Source organism: Pseudonaja textilis, chromosome 12, assembly GCF_049901715.1.
Source record: "Pseudonaja textilis isolate UNSWEBS1 chromosome 12, rPseTex1.2, whole genome shotgun sequence".
NCBI lineage: Eukaryota > Metazoa > Chordata > Lepidosauria > Squamata > Elapidae > Pseudonaja > Pseudonaja textilis.
Window position 1 is genome coordinate 6,089,080 of NC_142001.1, and position 18,287 is coordinate 6,107,366.

At 41.5% G+C, this 18,287-nt stretch overlaps 1 protein-coding gene across 1 annotated transcript; it reads left to right on the top strand.

Annotated features, from left to right (window-relative positions):
- The first annotated feature begins 1,866 nt into the window (after nucleotides 1-1,866).
- Nucleotides 1,867-18,070, top strand: IRS4 (insulin receptor substrate 4). The gene is made up of 2 exons (XM_026703079.2): nucleotides 1,867-5,728; nucleotides 15,044-18,070. The coding sequence occupies exons 1-2, from the start codon at nucleotides 2,161-2,163 to the stop codon at nucleotides 15,046-15,048; spliced, it is 3,573 nt and encodes a 1,190-aa protein (XP_026558864.1). The 5' UTR covers nucleotides 1,867-2,160; the 3' UTR covers nucleotides 15,049-18,070.
- The last annotated feature ends 217 nt before the right edge of the window (nucleotides 18,071-18,287 follow it).

The window sequence follows — 18,287 nt, forward strand, 5'->3', positions numbered from 1 at the left end:
CTTTCATTTCTTACATTTATACGCATGCCTCCCATCTCACAATCAATCAAGCCTGGGAGGCTTACAGTAATAGAAATAACAATATAATTAGAAAATTAAAAATATTAAAACACTGGGCATTGAAACATTAAAAGTAACAGCAAACTAGATAAAAAGGATCAATGCATAAGCAAACGGGGTAGAAATGGAAACTTCATCTAGGAGGGCTTAACAGCAAACCAAGTTGAGCAGAGACTCTCCTTGCAATTTGCTTTTCATCAACATGCAAAGGCTTGGCCATGGCAGATTCCTGGGCCTTTTTTCTTAAACGCCCGGGCCTGGAATCTCCAAAGGTTCGCCCATCCAAGGTCTAACCAGGGATAGATAACCTCTCTCTCTCTCTCTCTCTCTCTCTCTCTCTCTCTCTCTCTCTCTCTCTCTCTCTCTCTGTGTGTGTGTGTGTGTGTGTGTGTGTGTGTGTGTGTGTGTGTGTGTGTGTGTGTGTGTGTGTGTGTGTGTGTGTGTGTGTGTGTGTCTCTCTCTCTCTCTCTCTCTCCAGTCCATTCCTTTGCAAACAGTAGGCGTGTTTGTGTTATAAGCCCCACTCCATTTCTCTGCAATGTGTTTGTGTGTCCATTCCTTTGCAAACAAACTCTTGGGTGTGTGGAACCCATACTACACTGATTGATATATATATATATATATCAATCAAAGAAACCAAATGAAGGCGTTCCTAGTTCAAGACCCAAGGTCTTCAGTAGGGGCGGGGAGATTAGGGAAGGCAAGATGATGGCCACCATTTTGACCGCATCCTAAGGACACCCCCCCCCCAGGCCACCTGCACCCGTGTTTCAAGGATTTATGGGGGGGGGGAGTAATTGAGAAGCGCGTCTTTAGCCCTCTCTCTCAGAGGGCCAGCGCGCGTGGTACCCGTGTTGGCCAACTCCACACGTTCCCGCTTGCCTACCACCATGGGCACCGCGGGGGGGGCGTGGCTTGGGCGTGGCCGCGCGGCCCCAGAGCACGTGGTCGAAATTTCCCCCCCCCCCGCGCTTCCCAGCAGAGGCGACGGTTGGTTTTGTGCACCTCCCGCCGCGGCCAGCGCCGCCACCTCCTCCAACGGTCGGCCGCGCGCCGACGGTTGTTTACTTCGCCGGCGGCTCCACCCACTCCTCCTCCCCCCGACCCTCGCGCCCGGCGATTGGCCCTCGCCGCAGCCAATCCCGGCCCTCGAGGCTGGCGCGGAGAGAAGGCGGTGTATGTGTGTGAGGCCGCCCTTTCTTGAAGAAAAAAAAAAAGGTTGTAAAAGGGGGGGGGAGAAAAACATCTACCCTTCTCCGCTAAAATGCCTTCCTGCCTTGCTGATTGGCCGGCCGCGAAGGAATGGCGTCCGCCGATTGGCTGCTCGAGCTGCTGCTCAATCTGCCGCGGCCGGCCTCTTTTTGTGTGTGTGTATTTTTTTTCTCAATCTTACACGCACGCACGAAGCGGCTCTGGCCTCCGCTTGGTGTCCGTTCCACTGTGTGAGACGATGATTGGACGGCACCCAAGCCCCTCCTTCCGTGCCTCTTGTCTCTCAAAAAACACACATACAAACTTCGACGACGTTCCACTCCCCGGCCCCCAACTATTAATCATTCCTGTCGTTCATTGGGCCGAGCAGCTGCCCGTCATTCTCAAAAGAGGCGTAAGAACCCACTCGCCAGCCAAGGGCGGGAGTGGCTGACAATTGGAAAAACTCCGCCGACTCCCATTGGCTGCCGCCCCGCCCGCTCCTCCAGGCTCGACCGCGGAGTCTCCCCGCGTCGTGCCGCACCGCCCCTGGGCGGGCCCAAGCGCGGCCTCGCCTCGCCTCGCCTCCCCCCTTTTCCCTCCCCGCCCGCGCGGGAGGGGGTGTGGGTCACGTGATGTTTTCGCCGTGGTGCCGCCGAGCCTGCTCGCTGGTGTGAGGAGAGAAGCGGGAGAGTCGGAGGAGTCCGGCGCGTCCGACCGGCGGCGAAGGGGTGGAAGCCGCCGGCTTGTCCGTTGCCTCGCAGGCCGGGAGCCGCCGGCTTAAGACGACGCCGAGAGTCCCGCGGGCACTCATGTCCGGCCGGGCCTGGGAGACCCTTCCCTTGTGAGGGCGGCTGCTTCCCTCGCCCGCCTGGCGTAGCGATTTGGACCCTGCCCTGGCCCCTTAAGATGGCGAGCGCGCTGATGCTTGGCCCCGGCGGGGAAGGCGGCTGCACCGCGCTGGAAGGCAAAGGCGAGGCGGCGGGCAGCGCGGCCCAAGCGGCGGCGGCAGCAGCAGCAACGGGAGACGGCGGCGGCGGCGGCAGCGGGGCGTCCAGGCTGGCGGCGGCTGAGGAAGACCAGGAGCCGACGGAGAGCGCTCCCTGCCCGCCCCCGACTCAGCCCCCGCATCATCTCATGCTCCTGCTGAGGAAATCGCCCAGCAGCTCCCTCTGCCTCGTCCAGGAAGAAGATGCCTTGTTGCCCGGGGACCCCGCAGCGCTGGGGCGAGCAGGAGCCCCTGCCACCCCCCTGGGCCGGAATGGGCCTCCAGCGACCTCTGCCCGGGGATCTGCCCTAATGCCCACAGCCAGCATCACCTGGGGGGACGACGTGAGGAAATGCGGTTACCTGAGGAAGCAGAAGCATGGGCACAAGCGGTACTTTGTGTTGCGGGCCGAGAGTCACCTTGGCCCGGCCCGACTGGAATACTATGACAGCGAGAAGAAGTTCAAGAGTAGCTTGAGAGCGGCAGCCGCGGCGGCAGCTGGAGGGAATGTGGCCCTTTGCTGCCCGTCTCCCAAAAGGGTGATTCCTCTCTACCAGTGCTTCACTGTCAGCCGGAGGGCAGATGCCAAGCATAAACACATCATTGCCCTGTATACCAAGGATGAGTATTTTGCCATGGTGGCTGAGAACGAGCCTGAGCAAGAAGGGTGGTACCAGGCCATCAGTGAGCTCATGAGCCAGAGCAAGAGAGGGTTTTTGGAGCAGGAGGACCAGGCCGATCAGCAGCTGGATGACGATGATGAGCATTACGGAACTGCCCTTCGCCCGGGAACCGTGTTCAAAGAAGTTTGGCAAGTCAACGTGAAGCCTAAGGGATTGGGGCAGACGAAGAATTTGACGGGGGTGTACAGGTTATGCCTTTCCAGCAAGGCCATTCACCTGGTCAAGCTCAATACTGAAGTACCTTCTGTCCACTTACAACTAATGAACATTCGGCGATGTGGGCACTCGGAAAACTTCTTTTTCATTGAAGTGGGCAGGTCGGCCTCCATTGGACCAGGTGAGCTATGGATGCAAGTAGATGATTCAGTGGTTGCCCAGAACATGCATGAGACTTTTTTAGAGACCATGAAAGCTCTGAAAGCCTTCTCTGAGTTCAGACCTCGCAGCAAGAGCCAGTCTTCTGGTGGTGGCAGCAGTACCAATCCCATTTCTTTCATAACTACAAGGAGGCACCTTGGTAATCTACCACCTAGCCAGACTGGCCTACAAAGAAGGTCCCGAACGGAAAGTGTTACAGGGGGGACTCCTCCCACTTCCAAAAGCAGCAGTGCTTATCGCTTCAGAACTTCTAGTGAAGGGGAGGGGACAATGACCAGACCATTTAGATCAGTTACTGGAAGTCTGATTCATTTGAATACTGCAAGGATGAATTTGGGCCGCCAAGAAGGGAGTGGACGATACGTTAGAGCAGCATTTAACTCTTCTTATCATACCAGGTCTGCCTCTCTACCAGTTTCTCATTTTCCTTCGACTACTAGTCCCATCAGTGTTTCTTCAGGAAGTGGACATGGATCAGTTCCTGATAACTTTGTCAGGCCTTCCAGTTCATCCGTCTGCGGGTCCCCAAGCGATGGAGGTTTCATTTCCTCAGATGAATATGGTTCTAGCCCTGGAGACTTTAGGTACTTTCGTGTAAGAAGTAACACGCCAGATTCCTTGGGCAATACTCCACCAATCAGAGAAGAAAATTGTTTAAATGAATACATGTCCATGAATAAACAGCAAATGGATAATAGTTCAAGAGATGATTACCGGGAGGCTGACAAATGCTTTAGAAAAAGAACATACTCATTAACTAAGCCTGCTTCAGTACCAGGACAACAGAAAACCCAAACCGCTTTAGATGAAGATTCCTCAGGAAGCCATGGACGCCTGTCTTGCTCTGAATCACCAAGATTCAAAAATAACCCTGAACCTGAGTACGAGGAATCAATTCTTGATTCTGTATGTAATCAAAGCAAGAATAAAGCCAGAGATGATGGGTACATGCCAATGATGCCAGGAGTTGCCTCTTCTCTGGCAAGCAACAGTGACTACTTGCCCATGACTCCTAAAAGTACGTCTGTTCCAAAACAGATTAACAGTTCCTGGTTGTCATCTCAGGCTGATTCTAAAGGATACATGATGATGTTTCCCCGAACTGTCTCTTCACCTATACGTAATCCCTTAACTGAGTTTAATTCTAAATCTGGTCATGAAAAGTCAACAAATAACGAGTACATGGATATGTCTCCTGGAAATTCTGCTGCTCCGAAGCAACCCTGTGATCCAGATTATATGCATGCCAACATCGATTCCAAAAATTTTGGCTCCTATTTCTCTCTCCCACGAAGCTTTAAGGCTCTAACCGGGGAACACGATGAGTATGTTCCAATGTCATCACCTGGAAAATTATTGTATATTGGATCTGAAAATGGGAAAAGCATCAGCAATGAAGTTGTGGCTAATGGCCTTTCCAGATCACCCCATCTGAAAAGTTCAGAAGGCCTTGCGCAGAACAGGGTTGCTAGGCCTACGAGACTTCCACTCGGTACTAGAGGTAGTAACACCATACCAAGAATGTATGATCGCACAATTCCACTTGAGCCATCTAGCCCTGGTGAATATATCAATATAGATTTTGGTGAAAAAGCAAGTAACACGCCATATTCTTTATCTGCAGAAGGATCTCCATCATCTCTTGGTTCCAATAGTGACCATAGGCAGTCGCCACTTTCTGACTACATGAGTGTTGATCTGGATGTCCAGTCCCCCAAAGCTGCTAAAGAACTATCTAACTCTTTGACAGACATTTCAATTTATGCAAATTCGAGTATCCCTAGAAACCTGTCTGATGCCGATTATGCTAGGCTTTCGTTTGGTATGGCTTGTGTTAGCACAGCATGTGGTAGGATTGATGACTACACCGAGATGACCTTCAACATGGCAGCCACACCACCTGGACCCTTTGCCACTGAAAGCAAAAACGGATTAAAGATTGATAGTCCCCCTTCTATAGTTAACCGACTGTGCATTGTTGACCAATATGCTAGTCACAGGGACTTCCCTGTCTCTAATCCTGATCCTCCTGTAGTACCTAAAGTCATTCGAGCTGACCCACAAGGCAGGAGGAGGCACAGTTCTGAAACCTTTTCTTCTGCAGCCACTGTTACTACTTCTTCCTCTTTCTTTACTGACAGTAGTAAAAGGCACAGCTCGGCCTCTTTTGACAACGTGTGGTTGAAACCTGAGGAACATATTTCAGATGGCCATGAAAGCAAGATGTCCAGAGATACTTCAACTGGATTTCAGAATGGCTTAAATTATATAGCTCTGAATTTACGGGAGAATTCACTAAACTGTGAGGAGAGCCCTAGTACACCAAATTGCCATCTTCCAAATGGTACTCTAAATCTGGAAAGTGGAGTATACGTAAGCATAGATTTCAGCAGATCCGACAGTTTGAAGTGCAACTCCGCAAGGAAAGGTTTGTAATTTTGGCAGACATCTATAATACTTAATGCATGTAAAGTTTCAGTATATTACTTTGAATTACAACTTTATAAAATATGTGTGGTCCTTAATTAACCCTTTTCATTTCCTAAACCTTTTCCTTGGGTGGCATTATATAAGGTACTATCCCCTAAACAAAAGCCCTTCTCTGCTAGATTTGCAACACCCACCATCTAAACCAAATGTTGTGGGTGCTCAGTTGCAGTCAAGGACAGACTGAAAAGTTGTGAGCAAAAATCATTACCACTAAATGTAACTTTTTGACATGGTATTTTTTGTTGAATTATCCTTATTACCCTTGATAATACAGTAGTCAGATTTAAAGTATTTGAGGAGGCATAAATCATGCTTGCACTTGTAATTCCCAGGTTTGGGTTAAAAGTTTGACATCTTTCAGTATAGTAGCAAAAAAGCAATAGCTGTACACATTCCCAGAAATCTTCGAACCATCCTTTTTAAATTCTAAAGTATCAGGTGCCTGAAATTTATTTTCTAATTTATAGTTTTAGAGATGGATCCCTTGCAAAACAATTACATTTTCTCATGTCTTAGAGAAGAAATGCTCCAATTTCAGGAGTTTCCCTGTTTTTTTTTTCTATGGCACTTTAAACTTTAAACTATAGTTTTATAAAAGTAATTATTACAGTAAATTAAGTTGGATTCTCTTCCAAAGATTTCTGGGAATAGTAGTTTTCAGAAGATAAAGAAAAATAGAACACAGTGTGTTCTATTACATGATTACACGATTCTAATTAGTGTTTAAATTAAGGTCACTGAGCAACTAATTATTTGAATGTACGTAGTATTTAAAAATACCAGAATGACAACTGAGTAATACATTGCTGCTCAGATTGTTTAACCAGAATTCTTTGACTGTGACTCCATGTACAGACATTATAAAAGTGTGGAGTCCCAAATTTTGAACCATGTATTCTGCAAACACCTTACATTTTGGGGAAAGTTTCTGAAATTGAGTCCTGTGTTTGAACTTCCATCATCTGTGATTATTGGTTATACTAGCTGGGAGTTGGGGGAAGGGATGAGGTTGTAGTTCATTGCTTCCTGAAGTCACCAGGTTGGGAAAGTGCTTTACAGCCTATGGAAAAGATTACATAAAAGATGTCAGTCTGTAAGCAGGGCATTGGGATTTAGGAAAATATGCAGCTTGCCTTGGTGTTCTTTTCTCTTGTTTTGACTTTGGCTAGATTCAAAGCGTTTAAGTGTTCTCCCTAAGCTATTGAATTTCAGTCGTGTGGAATGTCCTCTTTTTGTAAATTAAGTGCATTCGGTTTCATTAGAATCAAAACTAGTGAGACCTTGTACTGCTTTGGAGTTGCTTCAAGAAAACTCATTTTATATCTGCAAAGTGTAATTGGACCTACCTGTATGTACATACATCAACTGAGAAATTGGCTTTCTGTATCTGACTGCAGCAATTTTAAAACTACAGATTAACTTTTTAGCATGTTACTATCTTTTTGCCTATTGATACCTCGTTTGAAAATTTAAGAGAATGATTGCATTTGCCTGTACTCGATTTATATATTACTCTGTACTGAGGTTTACCATGGAAACTCTTAAATGTGAAAGAGATGAAAAGTTTGGGAGCGATATCAGTTGCTGAGTTTGGTAGATTTTAAGGTTCTGACTGTTGTTTCCTTATTCAAAAGCCATTTGTGCACATGCTGTTTATATGTGTGAGAGTTAGTGTGCTGTAGGCAGTTGCTGCAATTCAGCCCAGAGTTATGAGCACTTAAGCTTATTGACCTAGTGCTCCTTATTTTCCATCTCTCCTTTGATTAATCACCGTATTTGAATAAAACCTATTCCCAGTGGTAAAAATTTGCTTTCCTACTTAGAAGTAGTTGGGAGCCTTTCAGGTCCTACAGAAGTAGAGTTTTTAAGTATCTCTGCTTAATAATTGCACCAAATGGAAGAATGAAATATAATGTCAGAGTTTACATCTGTCTTGTTGCTATGTTCTGGCTTTATTTGTATAACCCCACAGGTCCAACAACACTTTATTCTAGCATATTGTAGGAACCCAACTTTTGTGGCTACTTGTGCTTCATTTTGTTGTGTGAACTTTGAAACAAGAATAAAGTGAATAAGCAATGACTAAATTAACCATGGCTCAGTACATGCTGTGAATACAGCCTTTTTCGTTTCATCATGAGCAAAGAAAGCATGAACATCGTTACATGGCTATTCAAAGGTGCTTAGGCTGTCTGGGACATGTTTGCCTCCAGATGTTGTAGTTTTATTAATCTAACATCAGAGGTGTTTTCAGTATTCTGTGATTAAGAACTAATCATAAAGGTGCAGCTTATGTTTATGATACAGGCTAAATTGCTCATTTACTTTAAGCCTCTCCACTGAAACTTTGTAATATTGTTTACATGTAAAATGCAACAAATTTCCCAGAAGTAGGGAATTTGATTCTTTTATACCAAGGCATCATACTTTATTACTTAGGAAGTCTGAATACAAACATTTCTGCTTAAAATTATAAAGCAAAACATGAGTTTCAGGTAACTTGTTGAATACACCTGTTTTTCTCAGCATGTTTGCTTTAACATATTGCATATTGTTTCTGCACGTAGAATTTGAAAGGGTTTGTTCTTCAGGATTATATACTAATTAATGCAAAAATTTAATGAACTCTGCAAAGTTTCGTTGTGAGAAGCAAGTCTCATCCACCAATAATTGTGCTGCATTGAAGTTCTCCTTTTTCCTGGGATCCAACCAAAATGTTGCTAGCAGTTATTTTATTACTATGGCCCTCCTCCATGCTTTTTATGAATAGGAAGAGTTGATTCCTCATACCAAACAACTGGAAACTAAGGAAACAGAACATTATATTGTAATAAATTGAAGGTGACATCTTGTGAGCAGGAGTAAACATTAGACTGAAGTGAATTGTAACAAAACACCAGTCATTTCTTCTCACAGAAAAGTTAATTCATGCTGTGGCAGTTTGTAGCAAAGGAGTGGAAACAGGAGTATCCATTTCAACTCTACTGTTTATTCTCCCAAGCTTGTATTTGAAGCTTCTTTTGGCAAGTGGTTTTAGGAAGAAGTGTCAAGCAAAAAGTCAAAAACCTTTCCCCAATTTTTTATTTCTTCTTCCAGAATGCTTCCCTCTGAAGCTGGTTTGTTTTATCATAAGCAGCTCCTGAAGTTTACCACATTAAGTTAGAGCCAAAGTGACCTGGTTTTATTTTCACATACTGTAAGTTTTTTTAAAAATAGTAACTGCTCTATTGTATTATTTCGACTTAAGCAATTGGAAAACAGTTTATACCTCCCCACCCTCTCAAAAATAAAAATATAATATCTGATTAAGAGACTTAAAATGGAAGTAAATTTAATACAGATTTTGTTACATTTCAAAATAAACATCAAAACATTGAAAATTTTTGGGAGAAAGAACAGAGGCTAATAGTTCTAATAATATACTTTTGGGGTATTTTTTTATAACATTGGAGTTTCAGGTTCTGGCACAACTACATATGATATACATCTGAATTTAGTAAATTGTGTGCAGTCTTCTAAAGTGCAAGGAAAGCTGTTTCACATACAGGTAGTCCTCAACTTATGATCAAAATTGAGTCCAAAATTTCTGTTGCTAAGTGAGATATTTGTTAAGTGAACTTAGCCCCATTTTACAACTTTTCTTGCCATGGTTATTGAGTGAATCACTGCAGTTAAGTTGGTAATATGGTTAAGTGAATCTGGCTTCCCCATTGAGTTTGCTTGTCAGAAGATTGCCGAGGGTGATCACATGACCCCAGGACATTACAACCATCATAAATACAAACCAGTTGCCAAGTGTCTGAATTTTGGGGAAGCTGCAGTGCTCATAAATGTGAAAAATGAGTCGCTTTTTTCCATGCCGTTGTAACTTTAAGTCATCACTAAACAAACTTGTAAGTTGAGGACTGATTGTAGAAGAAACTCACTATTGGAGGGCAGTTTAGATTGTAGTAAGAATGACAGAACAAAACAAGTATTGTTTCACTCTAGTTACCTTGCTTGTAAAAATTACATTGATTGTAATCATGAAAAGACCTCTCTTCTACTCTTGACATAGTCCTGTTTATTTGACCTGAGAAAATTCCATTCCAAAGCACCATCTGTAATAGAAATGTTAGCGTAGTATTTCACAGCCTGTACTCGTATAGCATGCTAAATCTCTAGTTGGTTACAGGGCTACACCTGCCATCTACTCCCTTCAGGTACTTACCTGGGGCTATGTGTGTCATGCAGACCTACCCAGCCAATTATATATTACCAAAATAATCCAGTTTTTCTGATCATAACTGGTTTAGCAAATCATAGTTTAATATGGTGTGAAATGTGTATATACAGCCGGCTCTTACATGCTCAATTTAGTAATATACTTTCTGCATTGTCACTTCCTATTAGTTCCATACTCAAAGCATTTTTAAAAGTCTTTTAACAGCATAAGTGCAAATCATGGTTTAGTTTTGTTTGCAGTTCTGATTTTTTTTGTTTCAAATTATAGTTTATCAATTTAGATACTGAATAAACGACAGACCAGAAAATACTTTCTTAAACTGAATGTATAAAAATAAGATTGCTTGCTTCCATGCGTGTTGTTCACTCCCAGTCTTCTAAACTTGAGAAAGGGATATATGGATATTTGATATCATGTACCTAAAAGATGCAAATAATTATTTTACCTGTAACTTGAAAACCATTTTTGTTGGGAAAAGACAAAAAAAATTGGTTGAAAAGTTACATTGAAAGGAAAAGTGTAATTGTTGAAAGCTTGGTTTATATTTCTTTTTAAATTACTAAAAGGGCTTTTCTTCATTAACTTTCTGTTTGGTAAATTCTCATTGTATCTTGCAATAGCTTAATGGAAGTATTTCAGTTTTAATATTCTTTAAGCATGTTGTACTCATCCTAATTTATTGATTGTTCAGTGTACAAGTCTCTCTTAACACACATACCAGAATCTGATCAATGTTGGAAGATGTACTAGCATATGCTATTTGCTTTGAATTTATATGATTAGAGATTTTCCTATATAAGAATAGCAAACAAAAAAGTCTCTCTAAATTGTTAACAAATTAAATGTCCAAGCTTCACTGTTGAAACTGCATTTTTGTACACTTAAAGTAACTAGCACTTCAGTGCAGTGCAGTCATAAATGAGCATGAATTTGGAATTTAAGATTCTACCTGAAGGTGACAAAAAGCACTTGTAACAGATTTCTTCCTAAAACATTTTAGAAAGATCTGAATAATTGCAGGAGTCTGAGGAAAAAAAAATCTGCATGAGCAAAAGTGAACAAAAAGTGAAACGTGGCAGCAGTTGTGTTGGAATGATATGTTCTCTTTCCAATATTGAGTAGACAGAAGTGGCTTACTCTGAAGTATTGTTAACCTGTTATCTCCCTGAATTTGGGGAGGCAAATGGGAAGAAAATGTATAAAGTTTAGCAGCTGGTGGAACCTAGCATGCATTACTTATTTATTAAGATTAAGTATCCAGGATCTGGTTTGTTCCCAAATGCATAGTTTGCTCACTTTTGGGACACAAGCCAAGTCTGGTTTTGAAGCTGAAAGTTTCTAAGAGGTCTGGGGGGAGAAATGTGAGATTAAAACATAGAGATTTTTGTTTACAGTACATAATACAAAAAGGTTTTGGTTAAAAGTGAGGAAATATCTTTTAAAGACTGCACAATCTTACTATGTGGAAAGGGTTGGGGAGAGGAAGAAGAGAAGGAGGAAAAATCCTCCTTTTGTCCTAAAGTTATGACTCATTCATAAACTGTTTGTATGACCCAGAGAGCTGCCTGCTCGTCCCACCCTGCAAATTGCTGTTTGTTTTTTAAAACTTGGGTCACATGTAATTGTATTAGGCATCTGAAAGGCAGCTTAATGATTACTTTGGTCCTGCACATGTTGAAACAGAAACCTATGGCTTTCTGAGATGAATTGGCTAAACTGAAGAAGGCAAAGCATCAAATCACCCCACAGCTATTGGAATGGCCATCTTCCCCTTGGTGGGCTGAGTGCCTCCCACTGTTTTGTGATAAGGATTTTTCAGCAACTGAAGTTGTAACTAAATGCTGAAAGAAACAACTCAATTTTCTGCCTATTAGGCCATTGTTGAACATTCAGGAACTGTTTCAGAATAGAAACAGTACTTCAAATAGATCAAATAGCTGTGTGCACGGCCTCTCATCCTTTGATAGACAGGTATAGGTAGTGACACAATTAAAAAAACCCTAAACTAAAAAGTAGAAGTTTTATGAATGGATATGATGGGGAGAGGTGATTGTTGGAGAGAGGGATTTCCAGTTCAAAAGGACTTTCCCTTGGGCCCAATTTCTGTTCTGTATGGCCACCCAATATATATTGGATCTTACATTAAGAAAATACTACAATTGTTGGTAGCCATATATGCCTCTGCAAATGTTACTTTGATTTGTGTCCCCATCTTAATGGCTGGGCGTTATGCCCAAATATCTGAAGTAGGAGACAACCCAATGGAAATGATTAAGCATTTTAAAAGGACATGTTTTTGGAACAAATTATTTAAGACTTTTAGGGTGACTATGTCTACACATGTGGAAAAAGGTTTCCGGTTTGATTTTTTTCCATTTGTTAATCAGATTATCCTTATATCCTCCCCTCCCAGGCTACAACCCTGCCCCTAATGTGCTTGGTTGTTGTTGTTTTTTTGATTACATATAGGAAGTGTTTGATCTTTCGTAACATTCAAATATGATCCTAATTTGCTAATAGAATTATTCAACAGGATATTTGTTAACATGTGGTTCAGTCCTTTTGAGGCAAGAAAGAATGTAGGTACATAGAGAGCCTGTTGTTCGGGGAAGACCAAATCCAAAGGGAGGAATTTTGTAATCACACTGAACTTACACAGTGGGCTAGATGATCGATTTAAATCCATTCAGTAAGTGGTTTTAGCATAAGTGAAGGGGAGAGCTACCGGTATTTTGCAGTGGCTGGAAGAGAGATAATGGCTGGCTCAAAGTCAAACTCAAAATTCTCACTTTTGTTCTGCTTTTGGAAGTTGAGTTGTTGATTGGGGAGAGCAAGAGTTTCATTTTTCTCTTCTTTACAATAAATTATCTTTCGTGTGTGGGTGTTTCACTTACCTCAGATCCCCAATTCTGGAATGATGAAAAATCCCATAAATAACCAAGTTTATGGTGGGCTACATACATACATACAAGCCTTTTGAATTGTCTGAAGTATAAAAATATCTTAGTTGCTGCTGCTTTCATAAAGAATTAAGGGTAAAAATCTTTATGCTGTTACGTTTTTGTCTAGTAGTTCCAAAGAAACATTTGTGGTGAGTTTGAATAAGCAGCTGGATGATAAAATTCTTGCTCACCCTGTCCGAAAAAAGTAGGCAGAACTTTGGCATTAGTATACAAAAGTAAGGATAAAATAAAATTATTCTGTGTCCAATTCCTTCAGTTGTAATTTGGTTTCATTAATTTAATTCAAGTAGGTATCAGGAAAATCAGGGTACATTGTATTAGGTATTCACCTGAATTTTAAATTACTTGTTGGGTAAATGTAAAGATACATTTCCACAATGTTAATGTGGAAATTTAAAGTCCCAGGGCTTCTTCGTTTGTTATTACTTTGTCTATTTTGTGGTCTCACCAGTTCTTACTTGCAAGCAAATGGTATTTCTTGCAGATATTCCAATATATCATTGTTGCCACTTTGTTGTTTGTAGTCCACCTGTGTTATCTTCTTGAAACTATTTCTTCAGCTTCTTTGCAGAGAACAGTATTGCTGACTTTTGCTATCAATTCTGGCTTTGGTCGTGCATTACTATTACTTTGCTTTTCATAATTGATAATCTTGCTTGCTTGCTTTCATACAAGGGATAGTTGGGACAAGCCCCTCTACTTCCAGTGGAGAATCTAATCCTGGGCATAAATTGTATGAACAGTTTGCTTGCTTGAGGGAGGCCACGTTCCACCCAGGTGGCAGATTACTTTGCATGCTAAGTTATTGTGCCACAATTCACTAGAAAAAAATGGGCATTTTTTTTTCTCTGATGGTATTTCTTATCTTTTATAGTATTGTGAAAAACCATCCAACTTAGGTGCCTGTGTGCAAACAGCTTACAGTGACCTGCATGTGCTTTGATTTATTTTAAAAGTTGAAATCTTTTAAACGAATGGATCACTTAGTTTATCTCAGTGTGAAATACTTTGAGCCATCTGAATTTCTTCTGTGTTAAGTGGTGAAATGAAATCTTAAAAAAAAAAAAACCTTTTTAGGGAACTCCTTTTCATGACATCATTCCTAGTTAATACCAAATTACAATAAGTGTATTTGTAATTCCTTTATAACAGTGTCAAAAATATGTTTACATCTGTAATATATTACCAAGGAAGGGATCATGGAATGCCTTTGTGGAGCAGAACTTTATATGTCTAGACAACCTACAATCTGTTGCTTCGTGCTTTGCTAATATTTGCTTATCTAAAGAGAAACAGATTGACCAGGGGCAAGTAGAAAGGCAGTGGGAGTGGGAGTGACTTTCAATTTCCTGCTGGCTTCCCTATTGACTTTGCTCGTGGGAGCATCGAGAATCATAATCACATGAACATAGCTGACTGTGGTGGTGCTGCAGCGGCCACAAGTTTACAAAAAGAATTGGCCTAAAGATTCTTGAAATTTCAATTCCACTGGAGCAAGGAGTCCATGATTTAGAGCACGTTCTTTAAGTTGGCACATTTGAGGTAGCTCAATTTAAAAAATGTTGCTCTGTGATGCACCATTTTGGCTAAAGGAAGGTTACAAGCCGACAACGTTGAGAATTCTAGTAGGATATTAGATTCTGAGGTTTACAGTATGATAAGATCCCAAGTGATCGGACATCATTCTAGTAAAATAAATATCACACCACAGAAGTATCCATATACTCTTATTATTATCATTTACATACCTATGGGCTGCCTTAAAGGAAAGAAATGGAGGACATCTTCTGTTAATCCTCTGGACAGCTGAGCCTGTACAGATACACATGTAGAAATTCAGAAAAAGAAATTTGGTCAACTTGCATGATAGTTTTGAAGAACAGGGTATAAACTGGCTTCAGTAGAATGTTTAATGGAGTTTCGCAGCCATAAATGGTCCTTGAAAGTGTATGAATGTGCCAACCGGAATGTTAGTTTGAATTCCTTCAGAAACAATGCGAAAGAAGTCTCTCTTTCTTTTCTCTCCCATTTCAGTTGCACTAAAATATTTTTGTTCTTTTCCTAGACTGATGGCATTACCATGGAAACCATTGTGAGAAGAGCAGGCTTTCCAGCTGGTATCTCCACAATTGTGTGGTGCTTTTGGAAGCAGAGCCCATCTCCAGCCAACTCTGTTCACTTCCACTAGCCCAGACACAGACATGCATCATTGGAATGAGATTTCATTGAGGAGTGGTTGAGTCTCTACAGTCACACTAATCCAAATGGACTTTTGTCATGGATGAGTTTGGATGAAACAGGGTTATTTTTTTCCCCCCTCTCTCCCCACCCTGCTCCCTGGCTCTCCCAGCACCATCTGTGAGACCATACGAACGAATGCTGGAGTAGAAAAACGATAACTTCCTGCACTACTACATCTCCTGCAGACGTTTTTTGTCTCAAGAAGTGGCAGTATCAGAGAAGCTTCCTACCCTGGGTTTGCTTTTCTTGTACTTGAAGTGATAGCTGAAACAATTTATCATTGCCTTAGAGATATTACTATTATTATTGTTATTATTATTATTATGATTATTGGCAATTATAAACCCATTTTGAGAGGATGGGAACACATGTCAAGGCGATAACCCTAAGCAAACTTATTTGTAACTCTCATTGAAATTAGTAGATCATAGTTTCAGAGCTAGAGGCCTGCAGCTAGTCTTGGATAGCAAAATTCCAGCATACACAAATGCACACAACACTCCCAGGTCCCCTTAACTAAAACAGTAAAGTCTGGGAGAACGCTGTTTCCATTGCCTGCCTGTTCTTGCATGCGCCATAGAGATGCTCTTGTTTACCTTATTCCCTGCCTCCCCTAGAGAAGCTACCACCTCTCTTCTCCCTCCCACCTCGGCAAAATAGTCCTTTCTCGATCGTTCCCCTAGTGGCCCCTTGGAAAGTGACCGCTGATGGTAGCTGCAATTGCTGGAAAGCAGGTGAACTCATTGCCAGCTGGTAGCGGGGAGCACCTAGCATGGTTCCCCTTTTCTTCTGCAAGGGAATGAGGCAAGCAGAGGCCACAGCCTTGTACTCGGTTATAAGGAAGTAAGCGTCAGTGAATTTATTGGTACTTAGGCAAGCACGCATAGGACGGGGCTGTGACTGAACAGCCCTCTCTCATGCTGATTGATCCCCACTAGGTGATGGTGAGATTTCACAACCACAAAGAGCAATTTGCTATAAACAAGAGAAGTGGTACTCTCTCTCTCTCTCTTTTTTTTTTTGTTTGTTTAATTTCACTTTACGGTACACGAGTCCTATATCTTTTTTTAACAAAATAAATCTATGTCCTCTTAAATTTAAGAGTGTTCTGAGAATATCTGGAATGTAAAAAATAGAACTGAAGAATTGGTTGTATCTTGATTATAGTTAAAGCATTTTCTTATGTCCCTGTATAGTTCCTTCTATGACTTTTAAATTTTGGATAAATGGGGAGTTGGTTTTTTTATAAGCTGAAATGGGGGGGAAAATTGCAGACTCTGCAACTGTATATTACCCTTGCGTTACAATGTTAATGTGCTGTAGAGCTTTTATAGAGAGAATCCCTTAACCTTACACTTTGATAAAAGATCCCTTTCATTTGGAGCCATTCTTTTATTTTCCCCTAAAGTTAGCAAAAATGTAACTAATACTTTATTATTATTAATAATAATATTATGCCTAATGTGGGGGAAAGAAGACCTTTCTTACTAGGGGGTGTTGTTTAAAATTGGAAATTCAAAATTATAGCGAAAGCTAGGGTACATCAATCCTAGACTTCTGTCCTTAGAAAATGTGACACTAGGGTCGGTACATTGAGTGCATGAATAATTAGAAGCACTGATACTAGAAGGAGTTGAAAGCAGGACACAGATCCTCAGGTGCCACATGGCTGATATTCCTTTACCTTGAATATTGTACAAATATGAAGTGCTGCCTCATGTTTTGACATCTGATCTTTTGTAAAGCAAACTAGATCCTTTTCAGTTTTGATGTCCATCACCATGTACTGGAATCTTTTTTTTTTTTTTGGTTTGATTTAATGTGCTTGTCACCTAACAGTCTAGGGAACTTTTGCCAAATATAGCCGATATGGATGAATTTACGCGGAGTGCTGTAATCAGAAAGAAAGAAAAAATGTTGCAGGGTTTAAAAGCACAGATGAGTTTTTGAATCTGTTAAAGCAGGATCTTCAAGAGTAAAGTTAACCAGTTGCTGCTAACTTTAAAAGTATGACCACTTTTCTGGATCGCAGTGCTGTCTTGCCCGGTTCTTTTGGTTAAGATTCTGTAAATTGGCAATGCAATAGGCTAGCCCTAACCCAAGGAACATCCCGACCAGTTTGTTTAGTTTGCCTATCCCAGAATCCCTGCTGATGTTAGCAGGAATTCTGGGTCTGAACATCTCTGGAAGGGTAGCAACTTGGAAGAGGCTGCAGAAGGTACTTTCTCATCTTTTAGTTGAATAAATAAAATTGGAGGTGACAGTTCAAAGAGATGAATTGGGAAAAAGGTTTGATGAAAGCCACATTCGCTACGTTTGAATTCCCGAGGCGGCCGTAGAGCACTGATTTTACAAATGCTGAATCAATGGGTAACCTCACAACTACTGGTACAAAGATTAACAGGTACAGCATTATAAAATATGCAATCTGTCTTAGTTTACAGCAACTAACTTATTCAGTATTGTGCTGGAGGACCATCTCCCAAGCATATCGCTCTGTGGGCCACCTTCCAGCCACCCGTTTGATGCTGCTGTAGAGTACAGAGAAACCAACGATGGAACAATGTTTGTCCTGTAAATTTTAATTTGATATTGGACAGTTGTCTGTACAAACTAAAAACATATATGGATGAAATTGTTCATTATATTTGCTATTTCTGCTTCACTGATCTGTTTAAAGGTTTGAGCTGATAGATCTGGCTGTGTCTTCCATTGTAAATATTACATTGTTTTTCATGGTAAAATGCAGCACATTTGCAATTTTGGGAGACTAGCTTGAAGCTCTGTATAGTGTTTATATTTATCTGAATTGGCTTTCCATAGAGCTACTTGCAGTAAATGTGTTCATGTAGCGAGTGGTTGAGTGATTCTTTAAACTCCTGACTTAAAAAGTGAAATGCACCCATGTTCAGTTCATGTTAAGAGTGGATTTAAATCTTTAAAATGCTTTACGTGTACCTCTTCAGCTAAACACTTCTGTGGGTTGTTCTGAATGCCCCAAGGATACTATTGTTATTACCGTGTTTCTCCAACAATATGACCTCCCCCAAGAGGAAGACCCAGCATGT

Bases quoted from the DNA above. Each gene is read 5' to 3' on its own strand.
- IRS4 (XM_026703079.2), top strand. From the start codon at position 2,161: ATGGCGAGCGCGCTGATGCTTGGCCCCGGCGGGGAAGGCGGCTGCACC.